The sequence below is a fragment of the Haemaphysalis longicornis genome, unplaced genomic scaffold, assembly GCF_048455015.1.
Source record: "Haemaphysalis longicornis isolate Haplotype H1 unplaced genomic scaffold, Haemaphysalis longicornis Haplotype H1 scaffold_4, whole genome shotgun sequence".
Classification (NCBI taxonomy): Eukaryota; Metazoa; Arthropoda; class Arachnida; order Ixodida; family Ixodidae; genus Haemaphysalis; species Haemaphysalis longicornis.
The window spans coordinates 99,028,828-99,049,967 of NW_027526361.1; the positions used below are offsets into that span (position 1 = coordinate 99,028,828).

Genomic DNA, 21,140 nt, shown 5'->3' on the forward strand with positions numbered 1-21,140 from the left:
GAGGAGAAATGCGCCTGACATCATCCCTGACATCGTAAAACATCGTAATCATGGCCGCAGAATCCGATGACGTACCGGAAACCAATCGTTTGTTTACATCAGGTTATGCAAACGGCGACGAGCCGCCGCCGACAAGCGCCTTATCGTGCACTTCGGTTATTCGTTCAGCAGATTCAGCATACACATGTGCGAATCAACGGATAGCGTGGGGCTCATCAGTGCGCGTCGCGTGTGTGATTTGTAAAAGCAAGTAGTTTTAGTAGACAGCTAAATGGATAGCGTGACGGTAGGCTAACTTGCAGCGCTTGCAGCTTTTTCATACCTGTGTCGGCGCGTAGTAAATAAACACCGTGGAGTTCAAATTAGCCAGAATTTTTTCACCTTTGAAAAGAAGGATTTGCGTGGCGTGATGCGAGTGTTGCATGTGGCGTGAAAGTAAACGTGTGTATTTCTGACTGCAATAATGTTATTTTCGGCTCCCGCCGGCACCCGCAGTGCTTATGGCACTGTTCCTGTTTAGATCAGCATATGTTTTTAGCATGTGTTTTTAACTAATTTCTACCTGAGCTGGTCGCGCCTATTTTCTTTAGAGTGCAAACGTTGGAAGCATGAAGGAAGTCGTACAAGATGGGGGAAAGCTCCGCTAAGTGTGGTCGCATCGTCGCCGGTTAAGCTGCTGGCGGGATTTATTGCGCAGCTCGCGCTTTTCTGTTATGCACTGAGATATGCTTATTGACTCTCGGGCGTGCCTAATGGAGGTTCCTTAGATTGATCGCACCTCGGGTGCGATCAATCGGACTTCGCGAGTGCGGAACCAGGGAAAATTTATCAGTGGCTCGCGGAACCCCGAGGAGGGGCCTGCGGAACCCCTACGTTCCGCGGAACCCACTTTGAGAAACCATGCTCTACACGAAACATTGTTTGCACCAGTTCGAGTCCGCGTCCTCAAAAATCTAAGAAGCATTGGCGGAGCACATCGACGGCCGAAAGCGCTTTATTATAAGCACCGGACGGATTTCACTCGCGACATCATCGGGAACGTTGGCGAGCTCTTCCCACCGTTCACCGATGCTGCTGTCTTGGTCCGGACTCGCTGACTGCGAGGGTTTTGTGGTGAGTCCCGCGCATCGGAAACAGATACGGAAAGTATTGGGCGTCACGTCGCTCCGTGCGAGGCGCAATGCCTCAGTCGCAGCTCTTGCTCCGTTGTCGCGGCCAATCCACATCTCAATCGCCGCTCAAAATCATGCATTTCGGCGGCCATTCTAGGCGCCCAGAGTTTGATATATCGGATGTGAACTTCGTTATAAGGGATATGTTTCCCATGTATTTCCGTAACTGAATTATTTTTGTTCGATATGCAGTCGAACACGGATATATCGAACTCCAAGGGAATCACGAATTAGTTCGATATATGAAAAATTCGATATAAAAAATATGGGCTCTGAGACCTCACCTATGGCGGACGATCACTTACCGATCGTCGCATTCAAGAATGACAACTAATTCCGCACTCACGACGCAACAGGACACTTTATTTCCGTGAAAAAAAAATCGCTCATCTTGGCCTGCTTCTTCGTCCTGGAAATGAAATAAAGACGCTGGTCTCGATATTCTCGAGGCTGCACAACTAGAAAATTCCAGCAGCACGCTGCGCCTTCGCACACCACGCACAACACGCACGCAAAAGAACAGCGCGCACGTACCACAAGAACTTTGAAGGTAACCATTCCAAGGCTCTCTGAACGGACTCCAACAAAGCGCTCGCGATGGTCATCTCCGAGAGAAACAGTGATATCCGAAAGGTGCGGGACAACTCGGCAAACAGCAGCAACAGCAGCAAAATGCAAAAGGAGGAGGAGGCTGCCAGCGCCTTCATTCCCTCTTCCCTTTCCCGAGACGACATCGGGGGAAGACAGACCCAGAGAGAGAGAACGCTTTTTCGGCAAGCCGGGGAACGTACGCAGCCAAAAAAAAAAGGACGTGCGCAGTCGGGGCATCCCTACCTCGCACTGTCATATTTTTCGAGCGTTCGGGCTCGTGTGCCTAGAGAGATTTAGCATGCCGGGCTCCGTCTGCTAACGCTACGGCGGCCGGTAGCGGGGCCCGACTGGGAAAGCGCAAATTCGTTCCGGTAGAAGGGATTAGTTCCGCGAGCCAGTCTTCGCCATGCCCGCGCATTCCTCCCCATACTCCTCAACCTCAACCGGGAGTGCAGCGACCGCCGAAGAGCACCTTCCAACTCGCGCGGCATTCGATATACCCAATGTCGGGAAAAATACAGCTCGACATAAACGTACGAATTCCTATACTTTTACACAGACTTTTCAAGGGGATAATTTGAGTTCGATATAGACAATAATTCGATATACCCGTGTTCGATATATCCGTGTTCGACTGTATAGCATAATTCGCTCTATCCGGGTTCGTTATAGCTGGGTTTGACTGTAAAACTTCTTGCTTGACTGAGGTTATTGGGTTCATTAGGTGCTTTATAAGACCTCCATTGCACCTTTGTGGGTATGTGTCATGTTGTTGAGCTTGATTTGAGTTGCAGAAGATATCTACGCTCGTGTGGCTGATGATTTGGGTGTGAAAGCATCGTCACCATCCTTTTCCGTTTGCTTTTGCTTTTTTTCTCTGCTAGTATGACTAAAAACGACCTGCCATGCAACGGCAGACTCTATTTACATCAAGCTGACCGTAAAGCGTGCTTTAACCTGATGTCAGGCTGGCAACTACCTGCTCTTTCCCTCTCCCGCTACGCTGCCAGAAGTTCAGCTGGCTTCTTGGCAGCATTGTTGCTGAAGAATGTTTGCACAAAGTGGTGTAAATGTAAATGCAGTGAAGAACACTGGCACTCCCTTCTGTGGTTTGGTTCCCTGGGAACAGTCCATCGGTTCCGCTTGTGCGTAATGTGGAAGCAAGCGGACATGACCAATGATGCGGTGGAGTATATTGATGTACCGGTGTGGCAGTGATGTGGTGCAGATTGCGGTGAAAAGATGCATTGTTAAGTTTGACTCTGAGCACGAATCCAATGGGCCATTGTGTTTGTGGCTGTTTCTGAGGAGCAGGGGGTTGTTCTCTTACTGTGTAGGGCCTCTTTGAGGGCATCCGTAAAGTTGACCTCAGAGTGACCAGCGGAAATTCAACAGCACTTGCTGCCTGTCAGTAGGTATCAAATGTGCATGGCTGGGTGTGTCAGGGGGGACGACTTTCCTGAACTCTCGTGAGGTCATTGTGTGTTCCTCCTCCCCCCCCATCTCCAGCTGACCAAGGAGAAGTTTGTGGCGACGGCGACGTTTGAGCGACAGATGAGCTGGATGCAAGACAGCCTGCTGCCAAAGGTGCCCACCCAGAGAGAGGCGCTGAAGGATCTGTCCATGCAGGCAATCCAGGTGAGATCGCTGTTGTGTTGTCCAAAAGGTGGGAGGGGATGGCCTGTGAAGACAGAATGCAGACAGACAGAAGAAGACAGAATGTGAAGACAGAATCTAGTCTTTGGTAACTTGCTCAGCTCCATCGCAGCCACGAAAGACCTTTTCTTTTTAAGTGAAAAGTGAGATATGACAATCACTAGGCGTGTCTCATTCTAAGGAATTTAAACTGTATTGTGTGAAGACGTGATTTTTTCATAGACATGAGGAACAATCAGTAAAGAAATATGTCGTGTTCTATTGTATCTGCTGGTAACTGGTATTGCAGAAAAAAAGTTTTGTGTATATTGTATAACTTGGGATTCTCATTATTGGAAGTGTACGATTTTTTTGTATTTTTTTTTTAATTTACGGATTTTTTTTCTCTCTGTATTGCTGGATCTTATTGCTAAGCACGCATATTTGATTTGAACATGTCCTCTGGTGTGAACTCCTCTGTTGTGAACTCCAGAGGGTCAGGAGCCCTCGTCAGGCATTCAATGCCTTTAGCTCCTGCCCGTTCAGTAGGAATTGTAACAACGTCTGCTGAAAAATAAAGCCTTCTTCTCCTTCTCCTTCTCCTTCTCATTCTTCTCATTCTCATTCTCCTTCTGATTCCTCTCCTCCTTCTCCTTCTCTTTCTTCTCTCTCTCTCCTCTCTCTCTTTCTCTTTCTCTTCTTTGGGCCAGCACTAAAAACGTATTTATCCATGTGTTATAATGGCACTTTGGAATTCAAGTGATACCATCAAATGAAACTAGATCCCCGCTTACAATCGGCCAATTGTTTTTCTTGGCAGTGGCTTGTGTAGGTGGCTGCCTGTCGCAAAAACCAGATTCTGTGACGCTGTAAAGAAATCACCGAAAACTGGCTGCTGAGTCACCACTGCTTCATATGTCTTTTGTATTACAGCAGAATCTCGATGATACGATTCTGGGTGATACGAATTTTGGGATGATACGAATTTCTGAGAAGTCCTGGCGAAACTGCATTAGTTGGTTGGTTTAGATTCATCTTCACTAGGCATGGAAAGACACAAACAAATGACTGAGGTAAAGGCACCCTGTTTGTTCTTACCTCAGTCATTCGTCTGTGTCTTTCTGCGCCTAGTGAAGATGAAACTGCATTTGTTTGCAATGGGCAAAATTTCGGCCGGTACGAACGGATCTGCACGGCCCAGTGGGTGGTATGAACGAGCCGGCGAGGCGACTGACTGCTGAGCGAGCGAGCAAGCGACGCCGACGTATGGGCTCTCTCTCTTTTTCCAGGAATGGCTGGCTGTTGTTGCTTTCTGCTCACGAAAAACTCGCCGCACATGCCACAGGCACACTGACTCCGCCGTGGAACCACCGGCACACTGCCCGCAGCGTGGCCAGTGGCGGCAACATGGCGACAGCTTCGGCCGCGAAGTGGTTCGAGGCGCTCGAGCGACCGCTTCTAATTGCTCTTGTAAGGAAGGAAGGAAGGAAGACTGTTGAATGCCTGCAACAGACACAGCGTGTCCACTGCGCCCGGACGTAGCCACTCGTCGATCCCGGCGTCACCCCTACTCGGACCACCCCTTCGCTACTCGCTACGGGGTTGGACGCCGCTGCCCCTTAAAGGAGGGCGTTGCCCCACAGCTTTCGTTCCGGTGCTGCTTTTCGAGGGCTGTCAGGACCCGCTGGACGGCTGATGGTTGGGTGTCCTTGTCAGCTAATCCTTATGCGACTGCGTTCGCTGTCTCGTGGTTGGTGGCAAGTTCCAATATCTCGTTCCCCGCGTGGGCAAGGAACCACTTGATTGTCACCTTGCGTCCATCGATGTTCACTCGCTCGAGCACCCGCACTGCTTCACAGCACAGCCAACCCTTGGCGATATTGCGTACCGCACTCTTTAAGTCGCTAAGCACCGTCGTCGTCTCTGGGTCTGCGATGGCCGGGGTGATGGCCAGCTCTTCCGCTTGCTGCGCGTCGCTCATGAAGATGCTCATGGCGTTCACCGTGACTCCCGCTTTCCCGTCTATCACCACTGCCGCGAAGCACCGGCGGTCGCCGTACTCCACGGTGTCGACAAATCTGGTGCCCGGAACGTTCAGGTGCTTTTTTAACACAGCCTTTGCTCTGGCCGCTCTCCTGTCCGCGTTGTGGGTCGGATCCATGTTCTTGGGTAACGGGTACACTTGGACGTCGTTTCGGACTGCCTCCGGGATGTTGCAATCTTCCTGCTTGCCGAGGCTCTGAGGGTCGGACGCAGTCTCCATTCCAAGCTGGGTGAGAATGGTCCTCCCCATTCGCGAACCCTTGAGCCGCTCTATCTGGCCGACCTGCTGGACTTCTGTGATCTCCTCCAACGTGTTATGTACAGTAGAACCTCGTTACAACAGATCTGCTTACAATAGATATTTGGATACAACAGGCTGATTTGCAATGCTTGGTTGGTCTTCCTATCTGTGCCATTGATTAAACTTCCTTTACTGCAGATTCTGTTACAACATACATTTGGATATAACAGACCAGTTTGAAAGGTTAACAAGTCCACCTTTGCATCTCTAAAGTGGACTTTTCAAGTGCAGGAAACCATTCATTTGTTAGGTACGTTTTTAGAGTTTGTGTTTCTACCTCACAGTTGTGATCAAACGAAAACAATTTGAAACAAGTGTGATGTCCTGGCAGTCAAGTGATAGGATTTAGAATTTAAGTGTGATAGTGCAACAGATAAGATGCTTATATATGAAAGTTATCATCATTAAAACAAAAAAATGTGTGCCCTCATACATTATAGATGGCTAAATCTCCAAGCTTAGCAATGAGGCCTTCACTTGAATTTCATTTATATTCATGTGAAGACAATGGAAATGCAACTGTAGGTTGAAGACGTGAAAGAGATTAATAATAGTGTGAGTGAATCAAAAGTTTGAGGGGGTTCCATACAACAGGAGCCCAGCAAATGCAAGAAGAGTCATGCATGTGATTTTGTGATGTGCTTCACAGTGTCGAAAGAGGATGAAACTGCTGAAAAACCCAAGTCATCCTGAAGGTTTCTTGGCCTAAACTACCAACCTGTTTAAGTTGTAACTGAATCTCGAGAAACGACCGGCATACTTTTATTGTGCGATTTGTTTTTAACAGTTCAAAAGTCTAAACTCTTGTTATAACAGACTTCATCCATGATTCCGTAAAAGTCTGCAGTAACGGTATTTGGATTGTTCATACTTCTTTTATAGCAGACTGAAATCATGATCGCTATCATGGTCTGTTGTAACGAGGTTGTAATGTATTCCCAGCTCGAAGAGCTTCTCCGAGCCTGCGCTGTTGAGCACGCCTATGGCTGCCTTGTACGCCTTCCTCATGGTCATGGCCGCATTCAAGGCGGTTGCACTCCTGAAGCAACCAGTTGTGGAAGGAGGTCGTGTAGGCGACGTGACTTATCGCGAAGGACTGGATCAGTCTGAGCAAGCTGTCCTCCCTCATCCCGGATCTTCTGTTCGCCACTCGCTTGATCAGCTGCGTTGTGGCCGCTACTTTGCCTACAAGTCGGGTGACCGTGTCGTTCCGGCGGTTGCGCTTAATCTGGAACCCCAGCACTCTGATCTTGGCTACCTTCGGGATCGTCTGCCCATTGCTTGTGCGCAGGCTCATGTTGCCCTCCTGCTTGGGTCTGGATTTCGGCGGGATTATCAGTAACTCCGACTTGTTCGGGGAACAGATCAGGCTTGTGCCCCTCAACTGGTCTTCTATGGCCTCCACCGCCTGTTGCAGGGAAGACTCAATGTGGTCGTCGCATCCGCCTGGCACCCACAGCGTGATGTCGCGTATATGGTGTGACGGACCTTGGGTATGACTTCGAAACTTCGCACGACTCCAAAAGGTTGAATAGCAGCGGCGATATCACCGATCCCTGGGGTGTGCCCACGCGTCCTATCTTCTGCTCGTCCAGAGAGTGGTCTCTCACTCGAATCTTGGCCGTGCGTACTGAGAGGAAGTTGCGCACGTAGTTCTACGTGCGCTTCCTTATCCACACGGTGCCGATTTCGGACAGGATGGCCGAGTGCTTCGCCTTGTCGAAAGCACTCTGCAGGTCCAGTCTCACTATCGCCTGGTTGTCCTTCGTCACGTTGTCTATGACCTCTGTCTTCATCTGTAACATGGCGTCTTGGGTGCTCAGCTTGCTCCTGAAGCCAATCATCGAGTGGGGGTACAGATCGTTCTTCTCTAGGTACGCCTGCCACCGGTTCATGAGGACGTGTTCCAGCACCTTCCCCACGCAGGACGTCGGAGAGATCGGGCGCAGATTATTTTCGATGCCTGGGGGCTTGCCCGGCTTGGGTATCAAGATCGTCTTCGCTGTCTTCCAGCACTTGGGTAGCTTGCCCTCCTTCCAGCACCCTTTGAGCAGGGCTGTCAGGCTGGCGAGCGACGGTTCATTCAGATGCCTGAGTACCTTGTTCGTCATGCGATCCGGGCTCACTGCCGACCGGCAGTTCAGCTCCTGGACCGCGGCACGAACCTCCCAGAGTTCGATGTCTCTGTCCAGCTCCTCGTTGGCCGGACCCTTGTAGTCTAAGTGGCTCTCCTACGGGATGTCGGGTAGGTACTTGTCGCCGATTCGTTTGAACATCTTGTCCTGGCCGAGCTTTCTGATTGACTTGTTCAGGATCTTACTGAGGTTGTCGCTCTTGTAAGATGCCTCTCAAGGCACACAAAGTTGCTTGTGTGGTAAAGGAGCTGATAATGTGGGCAGAGACGGTACTATAAAACATCATCCGCACCGCTAGTGAAAAAGCCTAAGCATCTCCGGTAGAGCCAGCCGGCTGTCTCGAGTACTTCGAAACTGCCGCCATGAGGCGCGTGCCTCCCCATTGGCGCAAGCCGTCGGGCTCCTCCCACTGCCTTTAGTTTTTGCGGGAGGTTTGAAAATTGTCGTTCACTCGTGGACAATGGCCTATTGCGCAATCGCGAAAGAGCTAAAGAGCACGAGATGAAGCAGTCCCGTCTTGAATTGTCTAATCGGGACTGCCCTGCCTCATCGTTGGACATCAGTTTTCACATCCCCTCTTTCCAACGGGACTTCCGAACTGCCTGCAACTAACAAGAGCAAGAGACCAACACCACATGGTCTCCGTCCACTGTAGTGCCTGGGATTTGCATCTGCTGTGCAGCTGGACACAACTGTAACATCGCAAAACATTTATGAAAATATCTCCCGTAAGATCACTATCCCCCCCCCCCCCCCCCCCCCCCCCCCCCCTTGAATCGGGTAGGAGGCTTTCGCATGTTCAATTCCGCACGAGCTTCAAGTCTCTGTGCATGACCTAGCAAGACAGATAATGTGTGGTGAGCCAATATTTATGCTACAGTGCAGTTCATTCCGAAAACAGGCAAACGGATCGCAACCACACTTGCATGAGACATAGTTGGAACCAAGCTCAATGTGAACAGGCATTATGTTCTCCACTTGTGAGTAGGGAACACGATGCCATGTGTTGCCTAACATTCAAAGCAAAGCGTATATGCATCATGCATCGTAGCAATGGACTGAGAGTTTACAAAAATGCAAATAAAAAGGGGGGTGGGGGATTTGGGGCCCTGATCCGAGTAAATGCCTCTATTGATTCTGCCTCAGTTATCTCTAAATTTACAGGGGGCCACTTGATCGGTATTTTGTGGCAGTTTTTAACGCGTTCTCACTAGAACACGCCCAGACTTTAACTTTGCTCTGGAAACTGTAGTCACGTTTCGAATTTGCTTTAAACTGGACGCCCGTTGGCATCCACAGTGAAAGACTTCTACACTGGAACAATGCGAACAGACACTGGAGAAGTTCAGCACATCGCGTAGAGCGAGAAGCCACATGCTGTGCTACGCTGTTCTGGTCTTGCGTGTTGGTTGCCTTTGCTTCTAACAAAGCAAAACAGAAATTGTGGGGTTTGATGCATCTGCTACTTTGATTAGAGTTGAAAGTTTGAGCATTACGAAAAGTGGATTAGTTGTTAGGGTTGTGTTTAAAAAAAAAATAGTGCAGAAGCGAGATCGTGGTGGCCCTAGACAATGGCAGGATTTGTAACGCTCCTTGAAACCGTTGAAAACCCTTGATTTCTGGAATGCCGTTTTCAAGTCCTTGAAAATCCTTGATTCCCTTGAACTTTTAGAGGTCCTGGAAAGGCCTTTAATTTGTATGCTCATAGGTTAGGCGTAGTGCCAATCTGATCCCACTTGTATTTCTTTCTGTCTTTCCTTTCTTTATTTCTTTTTTTTGTTGTTGTTTTTGCTGTTGTGGTGGTGGCTTTTATGGCCGCTGCAGTCTGCTCGGTAACCCTTGTCATGCCCCGACTATGTGGTGGTCGGCACACTTCACTGGTTGTGGAGCAGCCTCTAGTCATGCACTATGTCGAGAAGGTGCACTTACCAGCAGTCCTGATTGGACCATGACAGTTGTAACCATTGGGGTGCTCCATACCCTGCTGACTCTTATCTGTGCCGCAAGGGCTTCGACGTGTCTGCTATGGGTGACTTGGCACTAGAAGTCGCATGACAAGTGCAAAACACCTGTCAAGTGTGAGAAATGCAGCGCCGAGAATTAGAAACTACACAAAGGGCACTATTAGTAAGTAACAGGAAAGTGCCGTGTCATCAATGTCATCGGACTTGCATCATGCCCGCACAGTGAATGAACTTGTGGCATATCATATGCCGACGTACTGTGGACTTTGAAAGTAACATCCTCCCACTATTTTGTACAATTCGTCGTCTGAAACAGCGGAACTGTTTTGGGAGATGTTTCCGGATAATAAAATAGTTAAATCCTTCTCCTGCGGTGAAAAGAAGTGCACATACGTCTTGTGCCATGGGCTGCGGCCGTACTTCCTCTCGTGCTTGCAGCGCGAAATTAAACGGTGTAACTGTTATGCCGTCCTCTTTGATGAGCCCTTGAATGATTACCTCCGCCGTAAGCAGATGGATGTTCATGTGCGATACTGGGATGCTGTTTCAGGGCTTGTAAGGTGTGAGGTACTACACAAGTCTTCTTGGGACGCAGCACTGCACAAGGTATCCAGGAAAAGCTTTGGGTGCCCTCCACTGTTTGCCACTTGCAAAAATGATTCACCTGTCTACGAATGGGCCCAATGTAAAGTTGAAATTCTTGAAGAGCTTCCAAAGTTACCTGCAGAGCAGCTGTCAAGTTGGGGACCTGTGGTCTGCAAACAGTGCACAATGCCTACAGAGTAGGCCTTGCTGCCAGCAAGTGGGCCTTGGCACGCTCTTTATCTCCTCCATGATGCACCGACACTACGAGACTTTGCCTCTGTTACTGGCCAGCCAACATACCCTCTCAAATTAGTCTCCCACCGTTGGGTTGAGACTGCACCTGTGATTGAACCGGCCAGTCTTCTGCGGCCCGACGTGGATGCAGTATGCCAGAATGAAGCAAGTCAGCTTGTCCGAGTGTTTCACATTCCAACGTGTCTGGTGCCTGCTGGGATCCACTGGGCTCAGCAAAGCTTTTCTTTTCGGTGGAAATTGCAATGATATTCAAGCCCTTTCGACTGCGTACCAAGTCAACAAGTGTCTGATGATCTTTCTAGGGAAGGACCTTGAAAGTCTTGTGAGGAAACTCGTGAAAACTTTCTGAAGTGCTCTGTGCTATCTGCATCCGCTGGAATTGTCAGCCTCTTGGAGATGGACTTTGATGACCGAGTAAACCATGCTCCGCTTGAAAAAGTAGATATTAATCATGCAGCAGAATTAGCTGTGGAGGCGGCCACGATGAGTGCAAAGGGCATGTTCACACTTAAAATGTAGTGCAAACCACTTCTTAGTGCAACGAAGATATTGGATAAGAGCTCATTAAGATACCGTCAGGGCCCCCTCTTCTCTTGATCCCTGTCAGATGTGCATAAACCTAAATGAGTGCCTTACGGGCTTTAGGAAAGCTTTGGATGCCCTCATTGGAGCTAAGTGGTTGGACAAGCATTGAGATTCAAGCCTCACTGAGTACAGAGCTGCTCCAAGAAAAACCACAGCCTTCGATTGGTTGAGAGGCGTTCCATCAGTTTGGAGTTTGGATGCATCTTTTTGCAATCTTTTAAAGTTCCGTACCTCATGCTGAAACCTGTGGGGTGTCGTCAAAGTTCTTGTTTTAAGCCATGACTTATGTAGCGCAGAAGGACAGAGGGAGGTGATGGGCACAAGTCGTGGATTACCGCTACCAACTAGCCCATACCCAAATGCTGCTAAGCTTGTTTTAAGCCATGGACAAGCTACCGTTGAAAGGGGATTTAGCGTTAATTGCCATACATCTATTAAAAACGCAAAAGAAGTGTCTCGCGTCTCGCAGAGAATTGTCTGATGTCGTAAAGAGAGTGGGTAGCATCCTTAAAGTTGCAATTGCAAAGGAGCTGGGTACATCAGTTTTGGTCACATGAAACTGGTGACGAACAGAAGCTCGACAGCTGAAGCATTTGAAGAGGAGCATTATTGAAGAGGAAATCGAGAGCCAAGAAAAAAAACTTGAAAAGACTATCGCTTACCTGATGACAGTTGCTGACAATTACGCCGAAAAGGCTGGGGAAGCAAATGACATCATGTCGTGGTCGAATCAAACAATCTTCAAAAAACGGCAAAAGACAAGATGCAGGAGTTCCAAGCAGTTGATGGTACTATTAATGAACTGCAGGCATTTTCTTGAGATACTTCCTTGTGTGTGCTTCAAGTTAGTGTGAATGTGGTGATGTTTGATTAAAGGCAAATTACAATTGCTCCAAGTGGGTGTATGCCGAGTTCTTTTTTTGCTCACAATAAAATGAGTGATTTTGTTGAAAAAACTTATCACATTGCTTGAGATCCTTGAAGTTACTATGTTGGGACCTTTTGGTCTCTGCACTAGAACCAGTCTATGAGGGCTTTTAAAAAAATAAGCAAAACTAACTGCATTTTATTAAAGGAGCCATGAAGAGAAAATACAACTTTGTTTAATTTGAAAGAACTGGGATTCAGTATCTCACTCAGCTCCATTAGAGCCACAAAATGTTTTTTTAACAAAAAAAAAAAAGCAAGAAGTATTTAAAAACTTTCAAATCTTCCGCCACAGTGATGTGTTATGAGCAAGAATGACGTCATACGGGCCAACAATAAACCATAATTTTCAGTGCGTTAACTGCACGTTAGCATTCAAGTGATGCGGTCAAATGGAACTAGAGGCCCAATTACAGACGTCCAGTCATGTGTCGTCGCGACAGGTCAGTTAGGCGGCCGCCAATTGTACAAACAAGGTTCCGTGACGTCATAGAAAAGTTGCGCGAAATTGGCTAGGGGGTCGTGACTGCTTCACACGTTTTCTTCAATATCTCCGTTATTTGTTCGAAGATTGTGATGATATTGGTATCATTGTTATCGGGACTAAGCAGTCTTTCTAATAAACCCAACTTGTATTTTGTCTTCATGGCTCCTTTAAGGGGGCATAAAAACTTCTCTAACATTTTTGTCATTGAATTCTTACTGCCATATACACTTCTGTAATCAGTTTCTCTGCTGAAGTTGGTGTGAGAAATAAGGATTTGTAGTCTATCCATGTGCTTGCAAAAAAGTTATTTTTGCAATTACAGAAAGGTGCACTTGTCCTGATCTGCCTTCGACCACCCTCCATCCTATTGAGATGCATCCCCCATAAACTTGAGATTTTTAGTCCACTGTGTTTAAAAAAACCACATCCCAGATTTTGAGAATAAAGTTATGCTCAAGGGGCATCATTTCAAGGACTTCCATTTTCGAGTCCAATTAAAGTATGAATGAACCAAACTTGAAATTGCGTGAATGTGAAAATTTTCAGTGTTAGAGTTGATGGCTTGCTAAAGAATTAAAGTTCCTTGAATTGTCAGATGTGAATACACTGCATTTCTAACCTTCTGTGATTCAGTGGTGAAGCTTGTATTTGTTTACTTTTTCTCTGTTAAAAGCATGGGATGCAGTCGTTGCATAGTGTATCCGTAGGCACAACACCAGCCTGTCCTCGTGATGACTTTGCACTTGCTTGTCTTTCAGGCCTACCTCAAAATGGCTCGATCGGTGTTTGTGACAAAATGGGCTACCTTTGAATTTGCCCAGACGTTCCTCAACTTCTTGGCACTCTGCAAAGCAACTGGTGAGATCACTGTCTCTTCCTTTTTCTCACCTGAGGCAAGTGCATTCCAAAAAAATAATAATCTGGAAAATCTGAGAAATCTGTGTAGGTAGGGATTTATTTCATAAGAACCCCTGGGATAGTTAACAATCCAGTGTCCTTAAAAAAGAAAGTTTGGTCCCTGTCATGCGGCCATGGGAGATGCCTCTAAGGAGCAGAAGTCCTCTTCCTCAGACCAGTGGGGCACAAATGCAGTGGAAAAGCTGAACGGCCTCTGCAAGGCAACAGTGGTTGTTGCCGCAAGTACTTGTGTTGATAGGGGCCACACCACGCCGAAGCACAGGTGGGATCAGCTACTAGGAACGTACACAAAGCTAAACAGCTCGTCTGGTGTCAGCTTTTGTTTCAAGCCAGTATTATGTGGATGGCACTGCACGTGGGCTTTCTTAGAAGTGCAACGCAATGGCACAAAAAGCAGAATGGGTCCAGTCTAAAAAAGGCAGAGGAAAGGAGAAGGGCAGAGTGAGTTTCTACGCGCTGTTTACAATGACATCGTGCTTTAGAGACTTTGTATGCAAGCCGTAAAAGAAGCTGGGCTGTTGAATTGGCTGGTAAAGAAGAAACTGTTTACGGAACTACAAAATGGATTTCGGCCGGGTCGGCGTTTAGAAGACATCTTTCTTAACTCTGTGTATTGAGACTTCGGCATTTCAGGCTGGAACACCATTGCCAATATTTGTATCCATAAAGAGGGCTTATGGGGAATTGCTGCGGCATATTTTCGAGCATGGGGATATTTTAGGAGAGTTTGTGCGCCTGCTCTTGTAGATTTCTCATTTGGGGTTTGCGAAATGGCATTGATGTGACTGCGCCTTGGGTCTGCTTGGTTACGCCAGTACTTTGCTGCCTCACTTGCGTGTGCCGTAACTAAGCGTGCCTCTGTAGAAAATAAGCAATCCAGTCGCATGTAATGGTGCGGGATAACGTGTGTTGCTACAGCAACCGCACATGAACTCCTTTTCTGTGTTCCCCTGTTGTAAAGGTCACTGCCAATTGGGTATTGTTTTGTCACTGGAGGTTGCAGAAATCAATTATGGGCATTAAAACTATGTAGTGTGTAACAGGCGCTTGAATTCGTGCGGTTGGCCTTGCTGGAATAGCTTGACAGCTTGTTCAGGCTTGATAAGTCTTCAACTTGTTCCGAAGTCTCGTAAAAGGGTCCGTGTGTATGATCATTCCGTGCACGTAAAAAATACCTGGGTGGTGTAACTTAATCCATAGCACTGCACTACGAAGCCCGCCTCTCCTCACAGCACAGGTGTAGCCCTAGTGTGTAAATTACAATGCAACTTATGGGGACTACAGAAACCTGTACAGCTGAGCAGTTTGTATTGAGCGGGTGATTAATAAAATAAAGTGCGCTTAGTGGAGCTGTGCAGTCCCCTTCCCACTCCCTGCGCCCTTTTCTTTTGGCACGAGGGTGGCCAATGCTGAAACCAAGCCTTGTTGCAGCAGAAGTGGACTCCCTGATGGCGGAGATCGCTCTCGTGCCCCCCATCATGCGAAAGTACAGGAGGATGTTTGCGAGGAGCGAGGAACAGGTCTCGGCCATCGAAGAACTGCTGGAGAAGATCGACGTCAAATGCCCCCCGCCCAAGGAGGCCAAGCGGCGTTCGTCGTCTGGCAAAGGTGGTGGCGCTGCCAAGACTGCACCCGAACAGAGGGCCGGCTCCGCCGATGCGGACTCGCCTGGTCGCCCTGCCTCCCGATGACGCTTCTGTGCATACTCTTGTGTACTTTTATTCTGTCACTGTGACTTTTATTTTTTTTACTCTTCCATTAGCGCTTTTATCCTTTGCATGGTCCTTTAAATGCCTCCCCTCCATCATCGTGCCAGAGCATCCCTGCTGGGTGCATTATTTTAGTTTCAATGCGCTAAATAGGGTGTGGGATAGCTCGCTGTACATTCATTGACCGTTGGGTATTAAGCATCACTCTCAGCTTTTATTAGCGCTTTTATTCTTCGCTTGGTCTTGTAAATGCCTCCCTTTATTATCGTGCCAGAGCATCCCTTCTGGGTGCATTATTGTAGTTTCAGTGCCCTAAATAGGGTTTGGGAGAGCTTGCTGTACATTTATTGACCATTGTGTATGATATGAAGCATCACTGCCAGATTTTATTAGCGCTTCTATTCTTTGCAAGGTCCTTTAAATGCGTCCCCTTTATCATCGTGCCAGAGCATCCCTGCTGGGGGCATTATTTTAGTTTCAATGCACTAAATAGGGTCTGGGATAGCTCGTTGTGCATTCATTTACCATTGTGTAAGAAGCATCACTGTCAGCTTTTAAGAATGGCTATTTATCATTGAAGATTTTGCTTGCATCTGTATTTTTAGGAGAAATCTTTTAGCCTGTAAATATGTAATTTCATGCTCCAAGTGTTGGGATGGAGTGTTCAGCAGTGTTGAAGAAATCATTCATGAGTCATTTTATGGTGCCTTGCAAAAAGTTATCATCCAGATCAGAGCCTACTGCCTCTGAATAAATGACGTTTCTTAATGAGAGAGGTGCATTCATTTACTGTCCGAAAAAAAATGGGGATTACCCTTCTTCACCCCTGCCACACGGGGAATTTTTCTTTCAGCTGAGGAAGAAGAAGAAAAAAAGAAAAACCTTGGTGCACCTAAACCTGCTTACTTGGTTTAAAGGTAAAAGCATTATGGCTTCTCCAGGCGATATTTATCAGACTTCTTTACTGCTGTGTCGTGTTTGCGTGTCTTTCTTCACTTTGTGTTAATTCAATATTAGAGTGCAGACATGCTGGAACTTACAGGAGACACTGCAAATTGTTTCAACAGACAAACTAGCGACATTTCACACGCAACTCCTTTCCCAAAATTGCTTTCCGTGGCTGGGATGGGCCAGTTCTCACATGTGGTCACATCCCCGCTCCACTCTATACTCTGCGCAAGGCTTTTGGGTACCACCCACTGTGGATGGTCAATAACGCGGGGTTTTTAAGTGCAGAGCATTTTAGGGGCTCGCCTTGTCGTCGTAGCTCACTCGCTGGACCCAAATAGAGTCGCGCGGTGTTCCGTCGTCACGGTGTAACCCAGAGCCACGGAGTAACATAAAGAGGAGCGCCGACTGTGGCCCAGAAAAAAATCATTTGCGAGGGACGATAATGTCCCCGCGCCACCGGGCGCCAAGCTTTCTTTTTGCTCTCTACCTCTTTCGTGCCCCTCTCGTCGTTGTACCTTCGTACGTTGCTCTCCCCTTGGTCGCTTTCCGCAGCGGCTTGTTTCCCTTCGCCGCGACATCTGTCTTCTAACGTGTCAAACTGCGCACGCATCTGAAGCACGCGCGGAATCTAAATCGCGGTGCGCGGCCGCAATGAGTGGCGGGGTAATCGCACACCGCCACATATGTGACGACTGTTTATTCTCTAACAGGGAACGTTTAGTCTGGAATAATCAATGCGGACTAAAGAATATCGATATAACCCGGGAGATCTAAGATGAAATCGTACGACGACGATTTTGGAAGAACCACTCAAGAAATGAGCCAGAGTAATCGCGCACTGCAACATGCACTCTAGCCTGACTCGGCTTACGGCAAAGCGGTACAGCACAAAAATCGCTCTTTCTTGGTCGCCCGCTACCATGCCGCGCGCTTAACGATTTATGCTGCTTTCGCACATACGCAACGTTTACGTCCGCAGTCGACATAGGCATGCGGCAATGATGCGTACAGTTCCACACAAGAAATTTACGGCTGCCGCCTGGCTATGAATATGGAAAGGCGCTGTCACCGTCATTACGCGAGCAAAGAATTTCGAACGCTATCTTTGCTTCAACCTGCGTCGTAACTTGCAGCCCGATGTTCACTGTCAGTGTGTGGTCGTATAATCTTGTCGATGCCGCCAGCGCATACCGCCAGATGCATTGCTGAGCAACGTGTTCTGATGATCTGGTTTGTTTCTAGAGTAAAGAGCGAAGCCGGATAATGACCTACATTGCGTCATAAGAAGTGCGTGTGTGTTTTCTCAAATTACATGTAATTTTAAATAATTTAAATTAAAATAAATTACATTAAGTTTGTAACGTGCTGAATCTACACCTGTCTTATTATCTTATCTTATTAATGGCACCATCAACAGAAGTCTGCCCCCCTGCATGTCGTATCTACATGTCGTAATTAACAGCTGCACAACCAGTTGAGGGGTCGCAAGTACTCAGAAATTAGAGAGGGAGGGGGAGAAGGCAAGTGGTGTGTCGAAAAAGCGTGGAACATATCGGCACTAAGTGGAGTTGTGATGCGGAAACATTTCTTGAAGCGTCCCCCACGTGTTCTGGCACGGTTGTTCTGGCACTACTCACAACTAGCCTGAATTAATGAAAGAAGCAGCTGTTCATGCAATTCAAATCGTTAAGTTTATTTGAAACTCAGTGTTGCCTTCAAAAGCGCCGAGCCCCAATCATCATTTTTCAAGCAACACTGCGTTTTACGTGCGCTCTGCACCAAGGAGCAAGCTGCTTTCGACTGTGTGGATGTAGTTCTCTGGAGCGCCATGCACTATACAGTAGCGTGGTATGCAGTACTAGCAGTACGCATAATGGAATGCGTGCTGTCGTATGCAGTTCCAAAATAGAAGAAAAAAAGCTTGGGGCTACACCCCCCGTGATACGAGCAGAGATACTGAAAAAATTCGGCATGTAAGCTCGCTGTTTAGCATTCATTCCGATTTTGAGCCAGCAAGTTTAGTTTACAAGTGGCGAGAGGGTGGAGGGCACTTTTAGAATCGCTATTTGTTAGAATTAGTTGGCTTCTGTAATACATGTAGCACACAACAGAATTCCCATTCGCTAATTTACGAAACGTGCCATTCCTGGCCCGAAGTGCAGAAAAGGAAGCGTTTCTCTAGCGGCCAGATATCTGAATGTAGTCGCTACATTTCGTATTCCCGTTCTGCAAACAAATCCTTAACGTATCTTCGCCGTACGACAACTCAATTCCGTCGGGTACCGGCTACCCAGGAGGTGCTGTCGAACCAGTTAATCAGGCCCTCAACGTACGCGAAGCTGCGCCAAATGAACCGCCTCCGAAGCAGACGACAAATTCAGCCGGAATGCGCCTTGCTGTCGTGCCCCGCGAACTGAGCAGCTCCGGAGCACGGGAATCGCTGCGCCATTCACAGCGCTTCTACATTGTGCTCCTCAAGTGAGGCACATTAAGGGCCCGTCTGAGAGAGCGAAGTCGGCGCTCCTGTTTATCTTGCTCCGTGCTCAGAGCCTTCGAAAGCCAAGCGGTTTATATAGTCGTAAGTGTGCGGAACTCGTGAACCGCTGGCGCATGCCATACATGTCCCCGTTGTTTAGCGCAAAGAAAACAAACATTTGAGGCAAAATATATAACTAACCACCAGCGCCTGCGTACATTTAGTTAGGAACGCTTGTTGGATTTGTTTTTACGATAGCAAACGAAAATAAGTGGCAGTGCGACGCCGGCACATGCGGGAGGAAAAGCAAACACAAAAAGAACAGAACTACCGGTGGCACAGTTTCAGGCAGAGGTGCACGAGCACTGCGGTGGCGGGAAATTTGAATTGCATTGAGTGAGCGGATAATGGCGCTACAGCCCATTATGGTGAATCACTGCTCTGCACTTCTGACAGCTTTCTTTACTATGAGGCATATAAGGCCTTCACCTTGAAATTTTGGTGGAGCTTTATCTCAAGCCTTAGTAGCTTCTATCCGACGCTGCCAGGCATGTATGCGAGGCTGTTTGCTTATGCAAAGCCAAAATTCAGTTTTTATATGGCATGCGGCGGTATTACGAAACTCGTACCACGTTAAAACCAACCCCTTCTCCACCAGGAACAGGGGTGCACACAAAGCTTGTCGAACCTTGTTAAACAATCCCTTGTGAAATCCCTGTCAAACCAAGCCCAACCCGTGACCGATCCCGACCCAACCCTTTTTCCGTGGGTGGTGTGGCTCTGACGAGTGCGTTGGCATGTGTTTGCCTATGTGCTCATTCGCGTGGCACTATCTGTGGTCTTTGTCGAGAGGCACGCGGCGGCGGCCTGATAGCAAGTGTTCCAAATTTCCAATTATGTTTTGTGTTAATTGGGCCCTTTTTTAGTTACATTTCATTTTTCATGTCAGTTGGCGCCACCAGTTCATGAGGGACAATGCTGGCCCCCCTTTTAAGTACAGAGGCGACACTTTAGGGGCTCGCCTTGTCGATTTAGCTCGCTCGCTGGACCCAAGTAGAGCCCCACGGCGTTCTGCCGTAGCGGCTGTCGCGGCATAACCCAAAGGCTTCGAAAGTCAGGCGGTTTATATAGTCGTAAGCGTACGAAACTTGTGAACCGCTGGCACTTGCCATACATGTCCCCATTGTTTAGTGCAAAGAAAACTGCAGGCACATTTGAGGCAAAATATACGTAATTAACTGGCAGCGCCCGCGTTCATTTAGTTAGGGATGCTCGTCGGGTTGGTTTTTACGATAGCAAGCGAAAAAAAGTGGCAGTGCAATGCCGGTATGTGCGGGAGGAAAAGCAAGCACAAAAAGAACAGAACTCCCGCTGCAGCAGTTTTAAAGCGGTGGGCGCACGAGCACTGTGAAGGCGGGAAATTTGAATTGCATTGGGTGGTAGCAGTGAGTGGAGAACGGCGCCACAGCCCATTATGGCGAATCACTGCTCTGCACTTCCGACAGCTTTCACATTGAGTGGAACGGCTTTAATTTTTTTTACTTCAATCAAATTTTCTTGCCATTTTCATTCGTTTTCATTTTTCTGTCAAAAATGGCGCAGATTGTCTTGAAGTGGTGAAGAATAACGGCAGGCTGCATTTTACGCTGCAGCTTCCTCACTGTCGGAGCTCTCCTCTGCATGCACCTGTTATACGCACGGGCAGTCGTGTTCACCTGTCGTGGCGCATGCATCGGACTGTTTCGCGTTCTATCTGGCAGGGTGCCGGGTTAGCGCTGTGGCTAGAGCACCTGACTGCTGCTCTGGTTACCCTGGCTCAAATCCCACACGAACCCTATTCAGTTTCTCATTACAGTGGTGGCCACTTCGGAGCCATTCGTGTTGGCACTGACGACTACAATTATACGGTCACTTCTCGCGTTCGATAGACACCCAAGTCTTTCGCCTTAAAAAAATATGTACTAAAAAGAAGTAACATACAGAAGCTTTCGCAGTGGGACCATTTTTTAACAGCGGATCTGTTGTTGCTGGCGATAATGTGTGCGGCGTCGTCAAAAAACATTGGGTCATAGTCACTCTCGCTATTTACTGCACGTGTGGGCACACCTCAGGAGTGCCTGGCATCGTTTGCATGGTGCTTGCAAAAAGATTTCCAAGAAAACAGCTCACAAGTGTCCACATCTCAAGGGGGGAGCACAAGACAGCTCGCGCCACAGATGCCCAGTTCACGAAACTGGTTGCCGCTGGATGTAGCGCGTGCCGACACTTTCGACTTTAGGTGAAATGTGAAAGCCTGCGGACAAAATGATTTGGGCCTGCCAATCGTGCATAAGGAAGACAATATCAATGCATACGATGATGACTACTACTGCCGCACTAAAAAGCGATGACGGAACATGTAAATAG

At 47.9% G+C, this 21,140-nt stretch overlaps 1 protein-coding gene across 5 annotated transcripts in view; it reads left to right on the plus strand.

The window, feature by feature from the left end:
- The window catches only part of LOC144179147 (condensin-2 complex subunit G2-like), an 83,916-nt gene extending 67,838 nt beyond the window's left edge, over positions 1 to 16,078 (plus strand). For 4 of the 5 annotated variants that reach the window (XM_077707384.1, XM_077707386.1, XM_077707387.1 and 1 more), the window contains 3 exons: positions 3,273 to 3,401; positions 13,439 to 13,538; positions 15,030 to 16,078. In XM_077707384.1, the coding sequence (XP_077563510.1) occupies positions 3,273 to 3,401; positions 13,439 to 13,538; positions 15,030 to 15,289 (489 nt within the window). In that variant the 3' untranslated portion in view covers positions 15,290 to 16,078. The remainder of the gene's footprint in view (positions 1 to 3,272; positions 3,402 to 13,438; positions 13,539 to 15,029) is intronic. The other variant, XM_077707385.1, reaches the window with a different exon arrangement.
- Positions 16,079 to 21,140: the final 5,062 nt, after the last annotated feature.